Below are 23,845 nucleotides of genomic sequence, written 5' to 3'. Positions count from 1 at the left end.
GTGTTAGTTTTATTAGAATTGGTGGGTAGAGATAAAATGATTGAGTGATGCATTAACTTATGTTGTTATTGCCTTGACATATGAATTTGTTATTACATCTATCATTGGAATAGATTATTTAAATTTCTTTATTAATTCGTTCATGTTTCAGATAAATCACAAGTCAAGTGGATTGATGCCAACTCCAGTTGCTTCATATATAGATGGTTGTGAGATATTGATAATGAGTTTGAGTTAATGAGCCATGGAAGAGATTTTGAACTTTTGTAATTGAATGGGTGTTGCTGCATTCTATTTGAAGAGATTGTTAAAATTGCCATGAACTCTATAGTGTTTTGGATTTGTTATTTTTTAATGTTAGTGATATTGTATGAGGATGTAATGACTTTATAATCATTTTCATTACCAAAAGATTAAATGATTTTATATGGACAATTATATGATTTTAATTTTTTTTAATGCTAAGAATTTAAATAATATATTATTTTTAATCTTTAATACTATTAAATTTATAATATTTTTATATTTTTATTATTTTATATATTATTTTACTTTTTTAAAAAATATTTATGTATTGGATGAAATAATTATTTTATTTTTAAAATATAAATTTAAAATTAAAATTAAAAATTAAAAATTAAAATTAAATTTATAAAAAGTTAAGTTTCATTAAAAATGGATTTAGAAATAAATCTAGATTCTTAATTGATCCAAATATTTAGATAAGGATATCTAACTTGATCCTAATATTTGGATATAGATTTTAAAATATCCAAATTGTTTTTTCAACAAAAAAGTGGATATGGATCAAAATCTGAACCATATATTTAGATTCAAATTGGATTTGGAGCGGATATCTAATTATCCAATCCATGCCTACCCTTAACTGAAATTGGACCTTGTGGTTTTCTCTATCTTTATGATAAAAGATAATTTGGGAAAACATATCTTTAGATATTTTATTTGATATTTTTAAATAATCATCTTATTTAATTATATCATAAAATATCAAAAGATAATAACTACCAAATCTTTTTAAATATACAAGATCTTCTTAAATCTTTTTAGATCTCCACAACAAACAAATATATCAAATATATTGGATTATTTAAAAGATGATTGGAGGAGATTGAAAAAGGTTAGTTTGGAAAATTAATGTAAATATTAGTTGGTGATAATTTATCAGATTTCTTTAAGTAATTAATTTATTTAATTATATCATAAATTAATAATGAACTATATTTGCCAAATATTTTTAATTTAAAACTGGTTGTCTCTCCAAATATTTTTAAATATTCATAATCACTATAAAGATAAATAATATTTATCTTTATTTTAAAGATATTTGAGAGATTTTAGCAATAGAAAAGCTTAGTCAAAGTCCTATATCAAGAGACCAAGGGGAAGTAGAAAAGGAAAAAAAATTCAGAACATCGGAATTTAGGAACCCTTGGGGGATCTAAGTTCGTCGTCTCTCTCCATCTCTCTTTTATTTTTATTTTATTTTGATTCCATGAAGTGTTAAGCGTCAAAGGTTGGTTCCAATGTAATTTCATTATGGATTCTAAGGTTAGAATGAAATAATTTCTTTGTTCTTTTTATTATTGTTGTGGTTTTCATTCATCTATGTTATTTATCTTTGAATCATGTAAAAAGTAAGAATGTTAAATCTATATGCATGTTGATCATATGAGTCCAAGGGTTTTTAAATCTAATTAAGACTTTACTTTGATTTTATTTAGAAACTTTCATGTCATTAAATGAGCTTTTAACAATAATTGAGACTTTTTTTTTATTAAAGGTATTTACTCTAACTAAAATTATCAAGACTTTACTTTGATTAATTAGGCTTTAGAGATAGAGTGAAATTGTTGCCCTACAAAGACTTAAATGACTTGGAACAAATTTGCAGTAAGATAAAGCAACAAAATTTGAGAAAATGTTTGAAATTGATTTTGGCCTAAAATTTGAGGAACTAAGGGTCTAAGCCACCCAAAAACATCTTTCTCAACATCTTATGAAACTAGTTTGCAAAGAAGAAATTTTTTTCTGCACTTTTAACCGTTTGGCTAAAAGCAATATTGCTCCTTGGTGAATCAAAATTGCAAAATTCACTAGGCGCAGAAGGCATTCCCTTGGAGAGCAAGCCACGCGTTTCAAGGTTGCTCAAGGTCCAAGCTAGCCCAAGCAAACCCTAATTCACGTCTCACACCAAGCCCAACCTTTTAAGCCGAAAACATACTACCAAGCCCATAACTCTAATAAAAAGGCCCATAAAAATCTTTTAGTACATAATGTTGGTATCGCACAGTGGAATGTTTGATCGTTTGGACAAAAACCAAGAGGAGGGTGAATTGGGTTCTTAATAAAAATTGTGCTTTTAAAATTTTCCCTTTTAATATCAAAGATCAATTAAAAATATTTCCTTTATTTTAATAAACACAATAAAATAAATAGAGTAGAGAAGAAAAAATTGCACAAAGTATTTATACTGGTTCGGATCAAAAGACCCTACGTCCAATTGTTAATCTCTAAAAAACGAGATTAACTCAATCACTAAAATAAACCAAAGTTACAATCAATGATAAGGAAGATTAGGGTTTAGAAAACACCTCTCTTGAATCACACAAGAGATAAAGACACCTCCCTTGAAATCCACAAGGGATGAAAACACCTTCCTTGAATCACTAAAATAAAGCAAAGTTACAATCAATGATAAGAAAGATTAGGGTTTAGAAAACACCTCTCTTTAGACAACTCCCCCTAAATCAGATAACTTAAGTTCCCCTTAAAAAATTGTTTAAGATATAAAACTCCTCCTACATGTAATATTTCTCCTTTTTGATACAAACATTTCAAGAACAAAATACTCCCCCTTAATCAAAGACTCCCCCTAAATGAAAGAGAGACTCTAAAGATTAAAAAATATGGGTTTAAAGAAGGAAATGTTATATTAACAAAATCAACTCCAACGTACTAATTTGCATTTATGAAGTACCTAGTTGTTGCTCATGATCTAAATTTTCGAAAAGCTCACTCAAACGGTAAAAAATTTGAAAATATGCATCCTACTATGCAAGATAATCGATTACTAGCTTAAGATAATCAATTATTGGTTCATACCCACGAACAAAAATTTCCAGATTTGCTGATAATCGATTATCTTAGGTGATAATCGATTATCCCAGCGGAGTTTTCGAAAAACACTAAAATTAAAGATTTTTTACCATTTTTACACATATATAATATAAACCCCTTATAAAATCATAGAACTTACCAGGATACCAAAAGTTTGATGAATGTACTAGCTATTGAACATTCAAAGAGACTTTCTTGATTTTGAAATAACATGCGAGATAGAGAACAATAACATTTTGGTCCCTAATAAACTTATTTGGGTTTTGTGAGGTTAGAGACATGTTACTTTATGTCAACACCCAATTTCGTCCGGGTAAATAAATTTATTTTCAAAAAAAATAAAAAAAATGTGAAACATTATTTTCTTCAAAGATTTTCAAACTTTAATTTTAGAAGAAAAAAAAAGAAAAGAAAAGAGAGATGAAAAAAAAAGAAAAAAGAAGGAAGAGCCTAATTTGTTATCACACCCCTCTTCATGAGCCCAACAACTCAACATATATTCTACCTTTGTTCTGATAGAGAAATTAATGACAACCTCAAGCCTAGTTTCCACACTGGTCACCAAGCCTAGTTTCCACACTGATCCCCAAACCTAGTTTCCACATTGGCCCCTAAATCCAGTCTTGTTTGGCCTCACAGTTTTTTTTCTAGCCTCTAAGCCTAATTTTCCTTGCTCTCAAATTAAAATAAAGGAAAAATGAAAAAATGAAAAAAAGCAAACTCCACCCATGCATCCACGCATCCATGTACGCATCATCATATAGGTTCAAAAAGAAAATCATAACATGTCATAGATCATCAAATAATCCATCATACTCCAAAAAATCATTGAAAATCATTTCCAAAAAAAAGTCAACAATTATTAATTTTTTGTGTAAGTCTCACTAATGTTAGGCATTCACGCGATGTTTGTCGACACTTCAAAAGCAAAATTCAGGTTCTCCTTTTATACATCAGGACCCTTTGCGAGGCAATGGTCACTGATTTCCTTATGTTTACATTGAGGCCCTCTACGAGGCAATGGTCATCAATCTCTTTACATCAAGACCCTCTGCGAGGCAATGGTCATTGATTTTCTTATGTCACATCAAGACCTTCTGCAAAGCAATGGTCATGGTTTTTTCTCAACATCGAGGCCCTCTACGAGGCAATGGTCATCGATCTCTTTACATAAAGACCCTCTGCGAGGCAATGGTCAATGATTTCCTTGTTTACATCAAGACCCTCTGCGAGACAATGGTCATTGATTTGTTATGTCACATCAAGGCCCTCTACAAGACAATGGTCATCGATCTCTTTAAATCAAGACCCTCTACGAGGCAATAGTCATCGATCTCTTTAAATCAAGACCCTCTGCGAGGCAATGGTCATTGATTTCTTTTGTCAAATGATGACCCTCTACATGGTAATGGTCATCGTTTTTTTTAGATATAGACCCTCTCCTCAGAATTGGTCTAATCTTTTTTTCAAAAAGTCAAAATACAAAAAGAATTTGGTTTTTTGGATTGGGACCCTCTACATGGTAATGGTCGTTGAATCCTTTAGATATAGCCACTCTCCTCTGGATTGGTCTTTTTATATTTCAAAAAGTAAAAAAAAAAGGTGTGTCGATATAATTAGAATCAATATTACTAATTGGGATTGATTTTTGTGCTTTGATTTGTTAACAGTTAGAATCAATATTACTGATCTTGATTGATTTTGTGCTCTGATTTGCTATGATTTGATCTCTATAATGTGCTTCTATCATGATCAATTCCTTCCTTGTATTGTTCATTATAATTAAGGCTAGGATTGCATTGAGATTGCAATATGTGAATATAAATACATAGTCTGTCATATGAAAAAGAAAAAGAAAAAAGGAGATTCTCTACACTTTTCTAATTCTTTCTCTCATCACTCACCACCCACATAGACACCTCACATTTTTATTTCTATCGGAAAAAAAACACAAACATATTAGAAAAGGAAGAACGAAAAGAGAAAAGGTGAGGAGATATTGAATTTTTTTAAGGTACGTCACTCTCAGTTCTTTCATCTTTTGATTTAGTTTTTCTCAATTTTCATTCTTTTTTTTTAATCATAAAAAATATGTTTTCCCCTTTATTTAGTGTCTGTCCGACCGCTCGCGTCGCATGACATCCAATTTAACTTTTGTTTTTTCATAAAAATATATATATATGATCTAAAAATAAAAAAATAGCTTTCTTTGTTTACTTTTTTATATCTATCTTGTTGGTCACGACATCCACACCTACTTTAAAATAATTTAAAAAATATATATTACAGATTTATAAATGATTAAAAAATAAATAAAAAATTAGAAAAAAGAATTTATTTCAAGTGTTTGTTCGGCCGCTCGCGTCGCATGACACCAATAATAAAATAATACTAAAAATTTGAATGAAAAATTTTTCAAAATTTAAAAAAACAAACTAAATCAATTTTTCAAATATTTTTCCAAATAGCTTTTTAAAAAAGAACTACGTAACCCTGATTCTCCATTCACCTGGAGATACGTAGGAGCGAGGATTAATCCTCGTCGGACCCAAAAAATCAAAAAAAATAGTTTTGTTGTTTTTTTTTTGTACATTCTTTTATTAACATTTTTGGGGAAAATTAAATATTTTGAAGAACCACATAAATTTTGCACATTTAATTAAAGGTATCGTCTTAGGATGGGCGTTGTGAGGTGTTAATACCTTCTCCACGCGTAACCGACTCTTGTACCCAAAATCTGGTTTGTCGCAGACCTTGCTCTTTTTTATGGTTTTCCATAGTTTCCTATAATAACTATGGTGGCGACTCTAAACTCTATTTTTACAAATTTTTATTTTTGGTTCGTCGTCCCGTCGCGATTTCGGTTGCGACACTTTATAATAGGAATCCAAACATATCTTCCATTAGGGACATCAAAATGTTTGATTCTACATTTATTTGAAGTGTGCCCCTTTTGCATACAATAAAAACATGTTACACAATTTATATTCCTAGAATAAGGCTCACCTTTTTCTACCCATACCCTATGGGCTCTTTTATTCTTATTCTTAGGAGCTTGCTTGTTGTTACTTAAATTATTTTTCTTAAAATTAGGCTTTTTAACACTTTTATTTTCTAATGCATCTTCAAGTTGTTTTTCTAGAATATTTAAATCAAACATATAACTTTTACAAGATGCACATTCAATAATTTCAGTCTCTTTATTTTCTAAAGTTGAAATTTTATTTGCAAGACTTCTTCTTCCTCAATAGACTTTTCAAACTTACTTTGTAACTCCTTAAAATCAAATTTTAATTTCTTGTGAGAAACATCTAATTTACTATATTTAAAGAGCAATTGTTGAAATGCATCATATAGAGCATTATAATCATTTTCAAACACATATTTGTTTCCTCATCGGATTCACTAGAGTTGGATGAGCTTGAAGAAGAACTTGAATCATTATCCTCCCATTTATTTTTCTTGAAAAACCTTTTTGCCCTTCTTCTCTTTACCCTTTTTAGCATTTATGCAGTCCGCTTGTACGTGACCTGTTTCACCACATCCACAGCAATTGAAATTTGAAACAAAGTTTTGGTTTTCATTTTTATACCTTTTGTGATGACCTTTATTTTTGCTTTTCATAAACTTTGCAAATTTCTTTATCATGAGACTCATATTTTTATCGTCAGAGTCATCATCATCTTTGGGGCTTTTGCTTTTTATAATCTCAGATTTGAAAGCTATGTTCCTTTTCCTTCCTTGGTCCTCTTCATCATTAAAATGCCCAAGTTCAAGTTCATGCTCTCTCAACTTACTAAAAAGAGCGGTCATGGACATTGTTACAAGATTTTGAGATTCAGTGATCGTCGTAACCTTTGCTGCCATGTCCTGTTCAAAGATTTCAAAATTTTAATATTTAATTCATCAATATCAAAATTTTTACCTAACCTAGAGAGATGATTAACGATGTGGGTGAATCTCTTCTGCACATGGTAAATGGTTTCGCCTTGTTGCATTTGGAACATCTCATATTCTTGCACGCTTAACATTATTTGTTCCTTCATGGGTTACTCGTAAAATCTCCCACATTTCCTGGGCACTTGTACAAACTAAAATTCTATAAAATTCATCAAGAGTTAGTGTAGATGATATTATATTTTTGGCCCTAACATCATATTGAGACCTATTTTCTTCCGCAGTCCATTACGAAAAGGGCTTTGGTTCCTGCACATCATTAACAACATTAACAGGAACAAATTGACCATTTAAGACAGCATCCCAAATTCCCCTATCAACAGATTCCAAAAATATTTGCATTCTAACTTTCCAAAAGGGGTCATTTTCACCAGTAAAAAGAGAAGGTTTGTTGATAGACGCACCTTCAGCAAAGGTTTGATTTTGTCCAACCATTTTCGAAAATTTTGAAGAACTATCAAAGCAAGCTTTGATACCAATTGTTGGTATCGCGTAGCGGAATGTTTGATCGTTTGGACAAAAACCAAGAGGAGGGTGAATTGGGTTCTTAATAAAAATTGTGCTTTTAAAATTTTCCCTTTTAATATCAAAGATCAATTAAAATATTTCTTTTATTTTAATAAACACAATAAAATAAAGAGAGTAGAAAAGAGAAAATTGCACAAAGTATTTATACTGGTTCAGATCAAAAGACCTTACGTCCAGTTGTTAGTCTCTAAAAAATGAGATTAACTCAATCACTAAAAATAAACCAAAGTTACAATCAATGATAAGAAAGATTAGGATTTAGAAAACACCTCTCTTGAATCACACAAGAGATGAAGACACCTCCCTTGAAATCCACAAGGGATGAAAACACCTTCATTGAATCACACAAGGAATGAACACCTCCTTTGAATCACACAAATGATGATCGGCTTCTCCTAGCAACAGTAGCAGCACTCAATCACTCAAGATTCCACTTGATGAAAGTTATCGCTCTACTCACACTAGGTTTTTCAAAGCCTTCCCACAGAGAGTTCTCAAGTACTCAGACTTCTCTAACTTCTGTATTTTCTAATGAAAGCCTAACACTCTATTTATAAAAGCCTATTTAGGAATTAGGTTAAGAATATGAAAAGTTAAGTCACAACTGCCATAGATAATCGATTATCAATTATTCTAGAGCAGTTTTTGAAAAAACATTGTTTCGCGCTGATAGTCGATTATTCTCTGAAATAATCGATTATTCCATAGCAGTTTCTGAAAAAGTTAAAAGAAAACTTATGATAATCGATGATCGTAGTGCGTTTTGTAAAAATAAGACTTTCTCTTAGTGCTCTGTTGTTTGGGTTCTACCTTTTGACTTTTGACCTACTAATTTAACTGTCTTAAATAATGTACACATATTATAAGACTTTAAACAACTAAACTCTTAAGTCTTCAATTAATCTCTTGAATCGAAGCATTCTTTTAAGTCTTCAACATTTTTCCATGCATCATCATCAAGTCTTCCATACTTCTTCATAAGTCATCATCATCATCATCAAAACTCCTTATTGGAGAAAGATGCTCATCTTCTTCTTTTTGTCAACACTTAACCTAAAATATAAGGCTCAAAATAAACCTATTCTAATTATTTAAATTCAACATTGACCCAAGAAAATAAAAGTTTGGATCCACCCATTTTAGATGAAATCACTTTTCTTGTATATGTCTGACCATGGCTTTTGTGGTTGGTCCCTTGGTTAAGAATTTGTCATCATCATGCTCCACATCCCAATATAAAATTTGTAAGTTTATGAAAAAAACACGTTCAATTAATGGAAATTATGTTAGAAAATGATTACTCAATTAATATTAAAAATAATAAAACTATTATAATAATAATTAGAGCAATAATTATACTGAGTTGTATATGAATCAAAGAATATTAAATAGAAATATAATACTATTAATAATAAAATTATAATAATAATAATAATAAATAATAGATGAAAAATAAATGAGGTAAGGAGTAGAAATAGCCTAGGTTGAGGCACGCATATCGCTATCCTTGGAGAGAAAACGTCCCTACTACACAAGGCTAAACAAATACACAATCATATGTGTTTCTCTCCTAACATACAACAACCCATTAGATCGATCGAGTGCAGCGAAGGATCTTATGAACACCACTGTCTTAAAGATAATATAGAGAAGAAAAGAAGAACATTTTGGAGAAAACTCTAGTGTTTGTTGTCTCTGTTGTTGTTGTTTTTCCATGCACCTAGGTGGTATTTATAGGTAGAAAAAGGAGTAAATAGTAATAAGAATATAGTCATTAGCCATAAAAAACATTAACCCATAAATTAAAGGTTTATAAACACACGAGTAATAGTAAGTTTTTTATTTTAATTATTTATTTTTTAAATTATATTAAAATATTTCTAACAACCCCCCACATAATTTAAAAAATAAAATAAAACAAAAATATATTATCTTTGAAAACAAAATATTGTAGTTTAGCATAAGGAACCTTCCGGGTCTAACCCTTACACCTAGTGCTTATAAACTTCCACTCGAGAAAATGCAGATACTTAATTGCCTTGAGCTACATCCCCTGTGACCGAGTTTTAGTAAATAAGACATACAATATCGATGTTCATTATAGGTTCTAATCAGTGGGTGCACGTTATGGCCATGTGCATGTATCTTGTTTCATGAGTGTCACTTAGAGACTTGCCCATGTCTCACAATGGCGGCCCACCATCACACTCACTAGGTAAACCCTCAAAGGATGGTTTGTGACTCATACCCCTACAATAATTGTCATTGGGTTTATTAAGAGGTATTTTATAAAATAATGCACATACCTCAACCATTGGGTTTATTAAGAGGTATTTTATAAAATAAGCATAATAATGCACATACCTCAACCTTATTATTGTCACAATTTATAGTACATCTCGCCATAGGAATGAGACATAAAATTTAATCAAATTATTTGGTGTACTTTAGTTAACAACAACTTCGTTGTTACCCATTGAACTTCATTTCATGGGATCCATTCATGTGGAGATGGGTGTCCATTGTTGCAACTAATTTATGGACTATAAGAGTTTATTAAACTGATAATTTTATTTTTAAGCATCTTATTGAAGGTGTTATGAAAAAAATTGTTACAACCAAATGATTGAGATGAATTTAGATGGAGTAGAAAGATCTTTTGCCCATAATTTTATTTTCTTACTAATTAAATGTAAAAGATCTAACAATACAATCTTTAACATTGATTATCATTATTAGAAGTTTTAAACTTTTGTAGATCTTAACTATTTTACTTGTGATTCTTACTTTTCAAAAAATTTTCATTATTTTAATTAATAATAATAAGGAATAAATTTAAATATGTTTTAGAAAATATATAGATATTAATGCTAAGGCGTTTGGGAGAATTTTTTTTAAGTATTTCTAACAGATAAAAAAATGAGTTTAATTTTAATTTATGAGTTAAAAAATATATTTTTGAAAAACTAATTGAAAATAAACTTAACATGTATAAAATTATTTATGTTAAAATACTAAGTTTATTTATTTTTCTATCTAAAAGTATTTATAATGAATTGTTTTAAACTGTAAAATATCTGAAAAAATAAAATAAAATAGCTAGTGAATAGGCCACTAAATATCCGGTTATTTCATCAACTAACTCAAAAAGAAAAAATGGGTTTTGGTGTTGCTGTCCTTAGGATACTAATTTAGAAATCAATAAATGAAAGAAAAAAAAAAGTAAGAAGTAGTTCAAAAGTTACAAGACAGCTAATATTTTATTTGCAAAGTGTTTACCGTGATACAGACACCACAAAAAAAAAAAATGTCATCTAACATTACGTTAAGAATCCAAATTATTTATATTGATAATTTATTTTTTGCCAAACAAGAATCATGTTGACAAATCTAGCATTGAATCTTTAATAAACAAAATGTTCATTTTAAACCACATCAACAAAAGATAACTTTGTTTACAAGTGTGGGAGAAGAAATTTTATATTGAATAAAAAGAATAGACTTTTAATTAGACCATTTAAACGTCATTATCACATGAAAGCAACAAGTATAGCTATACATCAAGGTCCACAAAATGTATTTTCATTGAGTTATTTCAAAATACAGCTGTCCTTTTGAAACTATTTTAGGCAAATACATAGAATTGACACTTGAATATCCAAAAATAATAATTGAATACTTCAATGAACAGATTTAATTGTCCAAATAACATAAAATTCCGTAAAATTAACGTGGTCCCGTAGCTCAGTTGGTTAGAGCGTTGGTCTTATGAGCCGAAGGTCGCGAGTTCGAGCCTCGCCGAGACCAAGTCTTATTAAAATAATACCTTGTGATGGAAGGTGCCTCAACACGTTTAATCTATCTTTCGTCTTATCCCAAAAGATGAAAAAATTACTTTTACAAATTCATGTTCATCAATAGAAAAAAGTGCCAAAAAAGCAACACAGTCAACGTCGAGATTCTGTTTTCACGGTTTGTTCTGCTGTCGTTATAACTGTAGCTGTAGCCTCCGTTGTTGAATTTCTCCAAAATGCTACCGTGTCATGTAATATTATGTTACTCTGTCTGTCAGACTAAACTGCACGCCAATGTTCATTTTTTTTCATTTCTTTTTCAGATGTGGGCCTTGTGGTGTTTATATGCGTTTGTTGAGCCTTTGATTGAGTGAGACAGAGAAAACAGAGATTTTTCTCTCGTATCTTTTTTTGTTTGTTTTCTTTTTCTCCTTGTGAAATCAAAGCTTGCATTGGGCCATGGCATTCCATTATCCATATTCAACACCTACCTTTTGTTCCCTTTAATATTTCCTTCCTCTTTACTTCTATCCTGATATTAGTGTTCCCCACATCTTTTTTCCATCCAGAAATCTTGTTGCACAAGCGAGGAAGAAGGGGTTGCCTTGGACACTTCTCCCCTTGTTCTCTGGTATGCCATCCATCCCCAGGTGCTTTTTGTTTGTTCTTGCACTGTTTGCTCCATTTTCTGGATTCATAAACGTGATTCTGGTTCTGGGATTCGTGTTGGTTATGTTGTGAGACCCAGATGGATTTTGACATGTTGTGGTATTATGATTTGCTTGCTACGTAACTAAGCATATATCTTTTTTTCATTTATACATTTTTTAAGTAGTTTAGTTAGTACTTTAGTTGTTGATCCCTGTTTCTGATGCTGCTTGTGACTCTGATAAGGAAGAAATACCATTGGGTTGTTTTATTATGAATTTCAGTTGGTTGGGACATTATTGTTGGGATTTGTTTATTTCTACAAACGGAATGATAATAGTAACCGAAGTTTTGTTCCAAATGTTTGGTCTCTGATCTTCTTGTTATTGCTGATAAAATTCAATTGTACAGTGACTATCAAGACCAGTGGTGGTAAATTTATTTCTATTCTGGTTAATGGATGTAGTTCGGTGTTTAGGGAAGGGAAGAAGAGATAGAGGGAAAGGGAGACAGAAAGTGGGAGAAATAAATCATTGGAGGAAAATTAGATTGGGGAAGAAGAAACAGAACTTTAAAATAATTTCAAGCATCAATTCAAATCTAAGTCCAAAACTTATTACGCTGCCATATCCTTGAATTGGCAAACCCAGCACGCTTTATTAATCATTATATTAGTAAAAAAATACCCTTCAACCTTAAATACTAAATTCCCAACATTTTACTTGCACCATGCACCTTAAAATCCTAGTATCTATTTCCTATATCCCAATATTCAATTATTCCCATCTTTCTGAATCAATATGATAAATAATATGATATGATGTTCCATGGATGAAGAGTTCTACACTAATAATCTATATTGAGCTTGACTATAAATTACTTCCACGAGAATATAATCTTGGAGGGGCAAATGTTTGAAGAAATAGGTCTAATGTTTTCGGTTAGTTATTTGGATAAATAGAAAGACAACCAATGGGGACAGATCACTGCAACTCTAGTATCTAACAGTCTTCCTCTTCTGTTTATGAACAAACCTTTATTTGTAGTGTTGTGCTAATCTTTTAATATTCCCAGGGTTATGTTAGTTTGAAAGAAGCTACTTGACATCAAGAATGGGTTCAGGTGATTGGTTTAAGACAATAATTAGCTCAAGAAAATCAAAAGAAGGAAGGTCAAAGAAAGTAAAGGTACATTATCTGTCTTAGTTTCTTGGTTTGAATTTGGCATGGATAAATGAGTTTGAAAAATTTATCGTAGACCTCTTCACTTTCATTATTTTCAAGGAAAAAAATAAATCTCTTTGAATGCTTTGAAGGTAATTTATCTTGATCATGCAGTATGACGTGTGTCTTACTTTAGCAGTTAAGGTTTTGTGATTTGGAGAGTGACTGCTCATTGCTATGAGGGATTGAACTGTGAGTAAGTTATCTTTAGACCCTAGTTAGTCATCGTCCAAGAATTGAAATAACCGACATTTTGTCAATGCAAAATACTTTGTTGATATAAATTGAAAGGCAAAGTTTAGATTTGTTCTACATAAAGTAATTCAGAGTTTTGGACAGCAACATGCCTGTAAATAATTACAACAGCAAGAACCAACCCTTATCTCACTTTCTGGGGTCAGTTAACTTGAATCAGTTGATGCCACTCGGCTCAATATAATTAGTTTTCAAACAGCACTTCTAGAAATTGAAGTTTTATCTTGAGTCTGGCAACATGTATATGAGAAGTAGCATGTGTTATTGTTTATAACGACCTCTTAACTGTCCTGTTTATCTATTTTTTCTTTAGGCTGCTGCAACGTTATTTGTTAGAAATATTGGTACTTATTTTGTTTGAGGGTTGTTTTGGCCTAATATCCGCACAAATATTCTCACATTTGACGTAGGGATTCATGGGAATTAATTGTGTTTCAGACTAAGATTTATAAAGGGAAAAAGTCCAGCAGTTTAGCAAATGGCATTAAAAGCGAAAATCTAGAGTCAGCTGGAGTATCAATTGAAACTATTGCTGCAACAAGGATCCAAACAGCATTCCGAGCTTATAAGGTATGCCAAAGTGAAAACCTCAAAGAGACAAACCAAGTCAAACTTAACTACGTTGATTTAAGCACATCCATAACAGGCACATTATGTGTGTCTGTCTGTCTTGCATACCATTTATTTTGACATTATTTTTTGCTGACAGATGTGTGAATCATGTATGCATTACTATGTGCAAAGCTTCTGTTAATGTCTTCTGATTCTGTTTTGAGATGCTGTCTTTTGAAATTACCAGGCTAGAAAACATTTACGTCGCTTGAGAGGATTCACAAAACTGAGAACCCTGACTCAAGGTTTCTCTGTTCAAAAACAAACTAGTACAACTATCACTCATCTTCATTCATGGACCAAGATACAGGCTGAGATTAGAGCTCGTCGAATATGTATGGTGACAGAAGACAGGCTCAAACGGAAGAAACTACATTCTCAACTAAAACTAGAGGCCAAGATTCATGACCTTGAGGTAACCTACAGCTAATAATTGTCAGTCATCCTATAATGAATTTGCTTTCTTCTCAAACTGTTGCCAGTTTGTTGATCAGTCTCTCCACTACTATGACTATACATCAATAGCCAAATGTATATTTATGATTTCATTGCCTTCTCTGTTTCAAATATGTATATATGTGATATTATTTTAAAGATCTCTATGGTTTTCTATGTGATTAGTAAATGGCCAAATGCATTAAGTGATTGAAACAGTGTCATGAGTGGAGAGTCTCCCCACACGAGTCAGTTTGTGCAAAATCTCTCACATGCATATAAATCTTTGGGCATAACAAACATGCCCTTACTTACCACTGTGATCACATTTTCCTCATTTCCTCTGATTGAATCTTCAATATGAAGTTGTTTATTTTATGGAAAGGCAATGGTCGAATTTTAGTTAAGAAATACACTTTTTGTTTATACAGAGGCTCCTATCTTATTGTATTACATATCACAGAATGCATTTCTATCTTTGTAGAAACTTCCTCTTCTGTTTTCTATACTACCAAGTTGAAATTCTTATCGAGATATCCTAAAACATGTGTACCTAATTGAAATCAGATTCCAGATATTAGTTTTTCCTATTCAATTAAAGATGAAATGCTTGAAATGCAATGCAATAATTTCATCAGATACAAGAAATGGATAGAACCCTCTTGAGTCACCCTTTCGTTGACCAACAGTTTAAACAAATAACAGGTGGAATGGAGTGGTGGTTCTGAAACCATGGAGAAAATCCTTGCAAGGTTACACCTAAGAGAAGAAGCAGCAGTTAAACGGGAAAGAAGCATGGCATATGCTTTCTCTCATCAGGTAGGTTAAATCTTATTAATGAGTAATAGTCACAACCTTGTTTCACTTGGTTTTTCTGAAAATCATATGCATATCTTATGAACAACGCAGTGGAGGGCCAACTCTAGCCAAGGTCTAGGCAATTATGAACTTGGCAAAGCTAGTTGGAGTTGGAGCTGGAAGGATCGCTGGATTGCTGCACGCCCTTGGGAAAGCCGTGTCCCCACCAGTGTTGCCATTAGCCCCAGGAAAGATCAAATTAAGATGTCAAGCAAAGTTAATAAGGTTAAGAAATCATCAACATCAAAACAACCAGTTTCAGTTAAAACTCCTTCATCTAATGCTAAAGGAACTAAACCCTTAGGGAATCCAAAAGGAACTGTTAAAGCTAGAAGAAGATTGTCTTATCCTGCTACAGAGAAAAAAACAGTGGAGGAAGAAAAGCAATGAGTGTACTCAAGCTGATGCAAACAACAGAACCATGCATATTTTATAAAGGATATATCGTTTACCATTAGCAGTGAAATTGGTTTTTAAGTGGTTACAGTTACAGTGTGTATAAAGATGAAAAGGCAATCTGTTTTCCTTTATTTATTGGATTGCTTCCAATTTGTGCATATGAATGCGAGTGAAATTCAATCTTAGTGATAGAAAATGGACCAACAAACCAGCATTTGTGTGATTTGTTGATTGGTTTTTGTTATCTTCAATATTGTATATTTAGTGCAATGTTGAGACGAATTATAGATAGATTGACAGTTCTTTCTCCCCACTTCGTTTTTAGTAGAAAGATTTTGAAGCTGTGATTCTCTTGTGAATTTCTTGATGCTTAATTTTATCATCATCCCATATGTAACATGTCATTTTTCAACTGTATTACTAGTTTTGTAAGTTAATAAACTTCTTTCTGTTTGTTGTTATAAGTTTGTGGCCGCACCACTATTTTTCATAATAGTTTATGAAAAGAAAAATGAAATAGGTTAGTCCATTAAATGAATGTAGAAGGAATTTGTTGGGAAGAGATATATTAAGTTCGTCAAAAAATGAAAAACAATATGCAGGCATATAAGTAATATCCTCAATGCAAAAGGAGATTGACTTTAATAAAAAATCATTTATATAATTAATATCCTCAAAGAATTTTTTTTTTAAATAATTTATATAGTTAATTCATTTGAGCCAATATCCTCAATGCAAAAGGTGATTGACTTTAATAAAAGTAAAACATGATGGTCTGACTTTAGCATTCTAAGGAGATAACAACAAAATAAAGAATTGTTTAAACAAATTTCATCCAAAAGATTTTAGGTGAGAAAAATAAAGATAAATAACTAATTTTTTTATAAATTAGAATTATTTTATACACAAGTTAAGAAAAATATCTAGAAAGGTTATATAATGTAGTTTATATATAAATTAATTTTAGTTTATGGAGGAGTTAATAAAGTATCATTATAAGAAGAAAATATCAACTTAATTTTTTCATAAACTAAAATTTATGAAGTTAGAATTTAAAGAGAATAATCTTAGATGATTTTTCTAATATATAAACTAATTTTAACCCATAAAGATGCTGACATTTTATCTTATTAGGAGCCTACTTTTATTGTCTTCTTGTAGGAAAAATAAAAACATTATATTCTTCTGACTTCATGATAAATTTTACAGCATGAGATTATGTCCATATCGTAAATGAAAATGGTTATTGATTTATTATTCCTAATGCATGCCACTCAACAAAAATTATACTTATCACTCAAATAAACATTGGTAGTACTTTTATATCCCCTTTCATAAATCATAACGATTTTGTATTGAATAAACATTGGCAGAAGCTTTTAGGAAAAACGGTTATTTTCAATAAAAGAATAATGTGTTCATGATGGACACGTATTTGTTATTCAACTTTCACTGATTTCTTAAAAAAAAAAAATGCATTGTACCTAGTTTAAGAGAAAGCGTGCCTAAAGCAGATTGAGTAGTTGGTGGTTCTGTTCATAACTGTGATGCACATGGTTTCCTTTGTGAAAACCTCAGCAACAATAAGATCCTTATTACCCATAGCATCATCATCTATCTCGAAAATCATGGATTCTTCTTCCAACGCGGGCACGGGAGGATCTCAGAGGCTTTTGACGCTGGCACAGCACCTTCGACAGTACAAGGCCCCGTCTTTCCCTGAAGATATTGTGGAGCAGCGGATTGAAGAAAGTGGTGGAAAGGTTGTTTCGCAGGTGGGTTTTCCAGAAGCAGTAACCCCAGTTGGTCAAAACCCAGAAAAATTCAGACCCAAAAAAGCTGCTGTTTTGATTTGCCTCTTTGAAGGTGATGATGGGGATCTAAGAGTCATTCTCACTAAGCGCTCTTCCAAGCTCTCTACTCACTCGGGTCAGTCTGAACGAAGTTTCTATCGTTTTTTTCTTTTGATGGTGTTGAATTTTGTTTTAAAATAAATGCAATTTAGGTTGTGGGGATTGAGGGGTGAATTGTTTGTTTCATTTGTTGTTTTTGCAGGTGAGGTGGCGTTGCCCGGTGGGAAAGCGGAGGAGGGAGATAAGGATGATGGGGACACTGCAAAAAGAGAGGCAAAGGAGGAAATTGGGTTGGACCCGGAACTTGTCAATGTTGTTACTGTTCTTCAACCATTTTTGTCTAAGGTATTCTGTGTTCTATTTGATGCTTTTCACTAGCTTGAGTGATTAGTGTAACTTTAGATGCATCTCTGTCCTCACTTGCTTCTGGGTGAAAGCAAAATTGTGTGTTCAGCATTTATTTGTGATTAGGAATTTTGATGTTAGATTTTTAATTTACGTGGTTTTTGTTTCATGAAATAGTTATGTGAAAGGACCATAACTGGAGGCTTAATGATTTATGAACGATCGTTTGATCTAGAAGGAACTCTGAAATTAAGTGACTTTTAATATCACCATGTACCACAGTTTTGTCTTCTAAATTTTGAATAAACTCAAATTCTCTATCCAGAAAAATGAAGTTCAGTTGAGGTATAGAGTATTTGTTAACAAATTGTTAGTTTTGTCTGTTGATTGTACACGTCTTTGTAACATAATGTAGTGAGTAATGGATTTGCACTAAAATTAATACCCTTGGTTAATATTTCAAGTGTTATTACCCAGAGTTGTGTCCATTTCTTATATTAGGAATTTGTATCTGAAAAAGACAAACTGATGAGCTTTCTTTTTTGACTATCTAGTAAGGAATGTTACATTGAGTGACTTGTTTTGGCCTTTTGCTTCTTCACCGTTGAAGAAAATCGCAGAAATATAGAGTGCCCCTACTTGTGAAAGAGTGCCTGTATCATTGAAGTGAGTAAAGATTTTCAATGAGTCCACAGTTTCTACGTAAATGCTAAAAAAAGTGGCTGAGGGCCCTTCATTATCTTATTAGTTCTTAACTTGTTATTATTCTTTGATCTTAGGCGATAGTTTGATATGTAAAAGGATTGTAAACTTATAAACATGAACAGAAGTGTATATGTTGCCTATTAGAGTGACACAACAACATATATGGGTTGTTTAAACATAAACTCTAACCACATTTGTGTTAATGTTTAAACTCTCATTTGTTAGTCTATTTCATTTCGCATGTGCTTCATCTTATATGGGTTGAATGGGAAATTTTGCTGCAGTACTTTTAACTTGTGACTGTTTTATTTGTAGCATCTCCTAAGGGTAGTTCCCGTCATTGGCATACTTAATGACAAGAAAGCATTCAAACCTGTTCTAAATCCAGCTGAAGTAGAAGCAGTATTTGATGCACCTTTGGAAATGTTTCTCAAGGTCCATGCTTGTTATTTTCATTTTTATATCGTGTCATCTTCATTCTTTATATCACGTATCTGATGTCATCACTTTAACCAGGATGAAAATCGGAGGCAGGAAGAGAGGGAGTGGATGGGAGAGAAGTTTTTGTTGCATTTCTTTGACTATGGTGTCGGCCATAAAAAATACCTTATATGGGGTTTAACGGCTGGGATCTTGATTAGAGCTGCATCAGTTGTGTACCAACGGCCACCAGCTTTCGTGGAGCAGAATCCTAAATTCAAGGTTCCACAGAATGTGTCAAATGATACTACATTACCTTGAATTCATTTTTTTCTGTAACTCTGTCTTTTACATCTGTTCTTAATAATGCAAAAAAAAAAAATCATAACAGAGTTCTGGAAACCATAGCAAGTGTTTATATTTACTAAGAAAGGAAGAAGGTACATCGCATCGCTTGTTAATACATCATAAAGTTGAGAGACTTTCGGAAATTGAATCACTTAAAGTAGCGTCTAATAGTCCTAGATGCACTTAGTGATCAGTAACTTGTTTTCTTCTTAGTTTTCTCTGAGAACATTTACAACACAAGAGAATGATAAAAAAAATCTACTTTAAAAGAGTCTCGTACCACATCAATATAAGCAATAATGGAGTCTTACAAAAGTCAACAATGTCACGTTTGAATGTCTAGACAATTATTTTTCCTTTAAAATTGGTGTTCTTAAAATAGTGTTGATATTAAGAAGTATTTTATGCTTAAAACTCAGAGTCATAAGGTCCAATTCCTAATTTTAAGATTCTCATCGTGTTCAATTGAGAACCTTTTTTTTGTAAAGCCTTGCATCTTAAATTTAAAACTTTCATGTCACATCAGCATATTATAAGATCTAAATTTTAAGGTTAAGACTTGTGACTTAAATTTAAGACTGTTGTATATTTGTGTCCTAAATTTAAGATTCTTGTCTAGACTTTGTCTGAGAACTCTTCCTGAGTTTGACCTCTGTCCTTCTCAGAGTTGTAGGAACCTAACAAAACAAATGGTCTTTTGTTATATTATCTCGGACTCAGTTGTTTGGTCCCCCCACTGATATATTCGAGCAAAGATGTCATATTTGACTTGGTAGTTTGATGAATTAATATGGTTCAAGGGAGGAGCCACGTGACCATCACTGAGTGTTGGAAGGCCTACTTTTGAATACAGTAGATCATCTATAGAATTTTAGTTTAAATGAATTTGTCTTCCTGCAATTCTACTGTTTGCAAAGTCCAGTAAATTGCAAATAAATATATAGATGCATGTTCATATGTACCATACAACGGTACAGAAACATTCAGTGTGACAGGCGTGTTTCGAGAATGTGCAGAATATCTTGTCGGATAATTTATATTGGTGTGCACACATTTAGATAAGTGGACAAAACATTTCATAATGTTAAACATTTAGTAAAATACTACTTTATTCAAAGCTACAAAAAGGAACTGCATTTTATTTATGAAAGTTCGGTTCAGAAATTGATGGGAAGTACCACTCTAACTCGGTAGATTCCACATTCTGAAGAAACTATAGATCCACACACCGTACAACGCAAAAGACCTCAAGTATCATTTGTACACAGGATTTCTGAATCTCGTTCGTGTTAATTTTAAGGAAAATGACAATCCCCAAAGAAAAGGCTAAAATGTAAAAACCTAAGTGGTAAAATATTGAAAGAACATAGAAAAGGCAGCAGAGCATGTTGTACCATGTTCAGCGGAAAACCGCATAAAATTTCTCCAGGACAAGTAAACCTGAATCTATCGATTCCAAGGGATCCTTTCGAAGACGGTGCCTCAAGCAGTTGGGGATGACAGTGGCAATATCCTCTACACTTACTTTGACACTCCCCTTGAGGGCAGCAAGAGCTTTTGCAGCTCTGTTTATCACTATGTCTCCTCTTAATCCATCCACATTCAACTCTGCACAAACATGGGAGATTTTTACCTTGAGATCACGGTCAATTTGAACAGAAGGAAGAAAACTCCTCGCTGAGGCAATTTGTTGCTGGAGCTTTTCTTGCTGAGCCTTGTAAGAGTGTCGAAATCCTTTTGGGTTTTTGTCAAAACAAGTTCTCTCCTCTACAATCTTCACCCTTAGCTCAGCATCCCTTACAGTCCCTACTTGAGCATGCATTCCAAACCTATCCAGCAGCTGTGGCCTAAGTTCTCCTTCTTCAGGGTTGCCTGAACCAATTAGGATAAACCTAGCTGGATGAGATACTGATATGCCCTCTCTCTCAACCGTGTTCCAACCTGATGCAGCAGAATCCAACAATACATCAACTAAGTGATCATCCAAAAGGTTAACTTCATCAACATACAGAATTCCCCTATTAGCTTTGGCCAGAAGGCCTGGTTCAAAGGCCTTTACACCCTCGCTGAGAGCCTTCTCAATGTCAATTGTCCCACACACTCTATCTTCTGTAGCTCCCAGTGGCAAATCCACCATGTTGATTTTGGAGAAGACAACCTGAAGCTGCTCTCCTTTCAACACACGCTCTCTCACTTCAACACCCATGAATTCTGGATCTTCGGGGTCTGAATTATATGGGTCACCAGCAACAACCTTGATTTCAGGAAGCAAATCAACCAATGATCTAACAGTTGTAGACTTCCCTGTTCCCCTGTCCCCCATGATCATTACACCTCCAATCGTGGGATCAATCACATTTAGGAGAAGACAAAGCTTCATTTCGTCCTGTCCCACTATAGCAGAAAATGGATACACTGGCCTCTGGCTTTCATTAAAGGAAATCTTCTGAGCCTGGATTAAATTTACAGACTAGAGACGTCATCAAAACGGAAAACCAAAAAAAATGAACCACAAACAGAGGTAAAAGGGCCAAACACATAAGCGTAAAGAATTTTACATCATCAACCAACTTTGAATAACAGATACTTTCACTTGCTTCGGAGATAAATACTGATGAAGTGTCCAACCCTTTACAAAAGTTATGAAAATCCAGTACTATATATTAGCATAAAAGAATTTATAGCATAGAAACATCAAATCACTGTCCCTTGAACAAAAAATAGAAATTGTCCATTTTATGGATAACTTCAAGAAAGAAATGAGATTAGTAATATGCATATTTATAAACTACACGAAATGATTTATGATGTTAAGGATTTACAGATCTTATTCTGTTTGAGTAATATCATTGTCCGAGAAGAATGTTCTTAATTTGGATTTACATAATTGCAACTGTATATTTATTATACCTTTCGAACTTATATATATATATATATATATATATATATATATATATATATATATATATATATATATATATATATATATATATATATATATATATATATACTATTGTATATGTGTGTTTTAGTCAACCAATTAGGAAAAAAAACTTGGTATGACTTTTAAAGTAATTATTGAAAAAGTAAACAATGTTACCTTACACTGCATTTCATCATTGAACAAAGACACACACAAAAAAAAAAAACTTATGCATTTTTAATTAAGCTCATTTAATTTTATACTACTAAAGTTAATGATGAGGAGAAAAAACGACCGAGTAAAACCTAACAGTGTTTGAAGATAGTGAAGGCTTTATAGAGTGTAAGCCCCATTGCCCTAATATTTTCTTCATTTGAGATTTCATCCATTGTCCAATCACACCTTGTATGTGAAAGTTGAAGAGAAACTATGTCCCCAATGTATGCTTTGCTAACAATCACTCGAAGAACACAACATTTAGTTTCCTTGGAAGAAGAATACCCCGTTAAAAATTGTGGGCGTAGAATCGGAAGATCCATAACATACCTGTTCTGAAGCGTTAACTTGAGCGGCAACAGCACTCGGCACTGGGAACGGAGACCTTCCCTTGACGGCCTGAAACCCAAATCCTCCGCAAAACTTGGGCCCATATATCTGCACTGCAAAGCCACAATAGAAAGAAGAGAAGCGTTGAAAATGACATCACAATCAGACGCAAAAAGAAAGGTTGGGATATGTACCAGTGGGAAGGGATTGGGAAGAGTGGATTGAAGAATGAAGAAGGGCAATTGAAGAACTGCAAAACGTTGAAGCCATTGTTTTGTTTGTATGTACCTTCTTCTTCTTTTGTGTTGTGTTGTTCACGTTGCTAAGCGGTTTGGCTTAACAAGGAAGATTTCATTCACTGTTTTGGTCGTTTCTCTTTCTCGTATACCCTGCTTTCGGTATGCTACTCGATACTCTGTTGGTCACTTTTCATATCTAGCTTTTGTCCTATTTACCAAAAAAAATATCAGACCATATGCACAATTTACTCATTAAAAATAATTCATAATAATATTTTTAATAAAACTAAATTTAAATTATTAACTATATCTTTTTTTACTATACAACCCACGTACACTAACTGAAGTGAAAATTTTCCAAATTAACTTTAGTTTCGCGCTTGAATAAGGAAAGTTTTACTCACCATAAGATACATATTTTGTTCAAACTATACAAAAAAATTCCATAAATACTTTACATAATAATTTGTGAAATTTTATATAATTTTATAATTATAATAAAATATTTTACGTATTAACTAAATTTTAAATTTAATCTTTGTCTATTTGCAAATTTGTAGTATTTATTTTATTTATATTTGTGCGTTAATTAGTTTTAATATATTAATAAACAAAAAAT

The 23,845-nt window shown here is 32.2% G+C and overlaps 3 protein-coding genes and 1 non-coding gene across 5 annotated transcripts; 3 read left to right on the top strand and 1 right to left on the bottom strand.

Annotated features, from left to right (window-relative positions):
- Positions 1–11,356: 11,356 nt before the first annotated feature.
- Positions 11,357–11,430, top strand: TRNAI-UAU. The gene has a single exon. It is a non-coding gene; the product is annotated as a tRNA-Ile (tRNA).
- Positions 11,431–11,758: 328 nt separating this feature from the next.
- Positions 11,759–16,158, top strand: LOC114179221 (protein IQ-DOMAIN 1-like). 2 transcript variants are annotated; one of them, XM_028065481.1, is made up of 6 exons: positions 11,759–12,048; positions 13,140–13,252; positions 13,982–14,113; positions 14,343–14,570; positions 15,296–15,409; positions 15,500–16,158. In XM_028065481.1, the coding sequence occupies exons 2-6, from the start codon at positions 13,178–13,180 to the stop codon at positions 15,836–15,838; spliced, it is 888 nt and encodes a 295-aa protein (XP_027921282.1). In that variant the 5' UTR covers positions 11,759–12,048; positions 13,140–13,177; the 3' UTR covers positions 15,839–16,158. The 2 variants fall into 2 exon arrangements, with proteins under 2 accessions (XP_027921282.1, XP_027921283.1); XM_028065482.1 differs by having other exon boundaries at positions 11,767–12,067.
- A 1,168-nt stretch (positions 16,159–17,326) lies between these two features.
- LOC114176293 (nudix hydrolase 15, mitochondrial-like) lies at positions 17,327–19,573 on the top strand. The gene is made up of 4 exons (XM_028061278.1): positions 17,327–17,776; positions 17,903–18,045; positions 19,066–19,185; positions 19,267–19,573. The coding sequence occupies exons 1-4, from the start codon at positions 17,395–17,397 to the stop codon at positions 19,489–19,491; spliced, it is 870 nt and encodes a 289-aa protein (XP_027917079.1). The 5' UTR covers positions 17,327–17,394; the 3' UTR covers positions 19,492–19,573.
- Positions 19,574–20,637: 1,064 nt separating this feature from the next.
- On the bottom strand, positions 20,638–23,398 carry LOC114176435 (magnesium-chelatase subunit ChlI, chloroplastic-like). The gene is made up of 3 exons (XM_028061478.1): positions 23,182–23,398; positions 22,988–23,100; positions 20,638–21,970 (listed from the first exon to the last, which is right to left on the bottom strand). The coding sequence occupies exons 1-3, from the start codon at positions 23,255–23,257 to the stop codon at positions 20,918–20,920; spliced, it is 1,242 nt and encodes a 413-aa protein (XP_027917279.1). The 5' UTR covers positions 23,258–23,398; the 3' UTR covers positions 20,638–20,917.
- Between the last annotated feature and the right edge of the window lie 447 nt (positions 23,399–23,845).

The sequence above is a fragment of the Vigna unguiculata genome, chromosome 3, assembly GCF_004118075.2.
Source record: "Vigna unguiculata cultivar IT97K-499-35 chromosome 3, ASM411807v1, whole genome shotgun sequence".
Taxonomy (NCBI): domain Eukaryota; kingdom Viridiplantae; phylum Streptophyta; class Magnoliopsida; order Fabales; family Fabaceae; genus Vigna; species Vigna unguiculata.
This window is presented reverse-complemented; position numbering and strand designations above follow the sequence as displayed.

What these genes read in the sequence shown, in the direction of transcription:
- LOC114176293 (XM_028061278.1), top strand. Translation starts at nt 17,395, where the DNA reads ATGCACATGGTTTCCTTTGTGAAAACCTCAGCAACAATAAGATCCTTA. An exon ending in CAAGCTCTCTACTCACTCGG is followed by an intron (nt 17,777 to 17,902) that starts GTCAGTCTGAAC and finishes TTGTTTTTGCAG; the next exon opens with GTGAGGTGGCGTTGCCCGGT. An exon ending in CTTTGGAAATGTTTCTCAAG is followed by an intron (nt 19,186 to 19,266) that starts GTCCATGCTTGT and finishes CACTTTAACCAG; the next exon opens with GATGAAAATCGGAGGCAGGA.
- LOC114179221 (XM_028065481.1), top strand. Translation starts at nt 13,178, where the DNA reads ATGGGTTCAGGTGATTGGTTTAAGACAATAATTAGCTCAAGAAAATCA. An exon ending in GAAGGTCAAAGAAAGTAAAG is followed by an intron (nt 13,253 to 13,981) that starts GTACATTATCTG and finishes ATTGTGTTTCAG; the next exon opens with ACTAAGATTTATAAAGGGAA. An exon ending in CATATGCTTTCTCTCATCAG is followed by an intron (nt 15,410 to 15,499) that starts GTAGGTTAAATC and finishes TGAACAACGCAG; the next exon opens with TGGAGGGCCAACTCTAGCCA.
- LOC114176435 (XM_028061478.1), bottom strand. Translation starts at nt 23,257, where the DNA reads ATGGCTTCAACGTTTTGCAGTTCTTCAATTGCCCTTCTTCATTCTTCA. An exon ending in TTCCCAATCCCTTCCCACTG is followed by an intron (nt 23,101 to 23,181) that starts GTACATATCCCA and finishes GTGGCTTTGCAG; the next exon opens with TGCAGATATATGGGCCCAAG. An exon ending in AAGTTAACGCTTCAGAACAG is followed by an intron (nt 21,971 to 22,987) that starts GTATGTTATGGA and finishes AATTTAATCCAG; the next exon opens with GCTCAGAAGATTTCCTTTAA.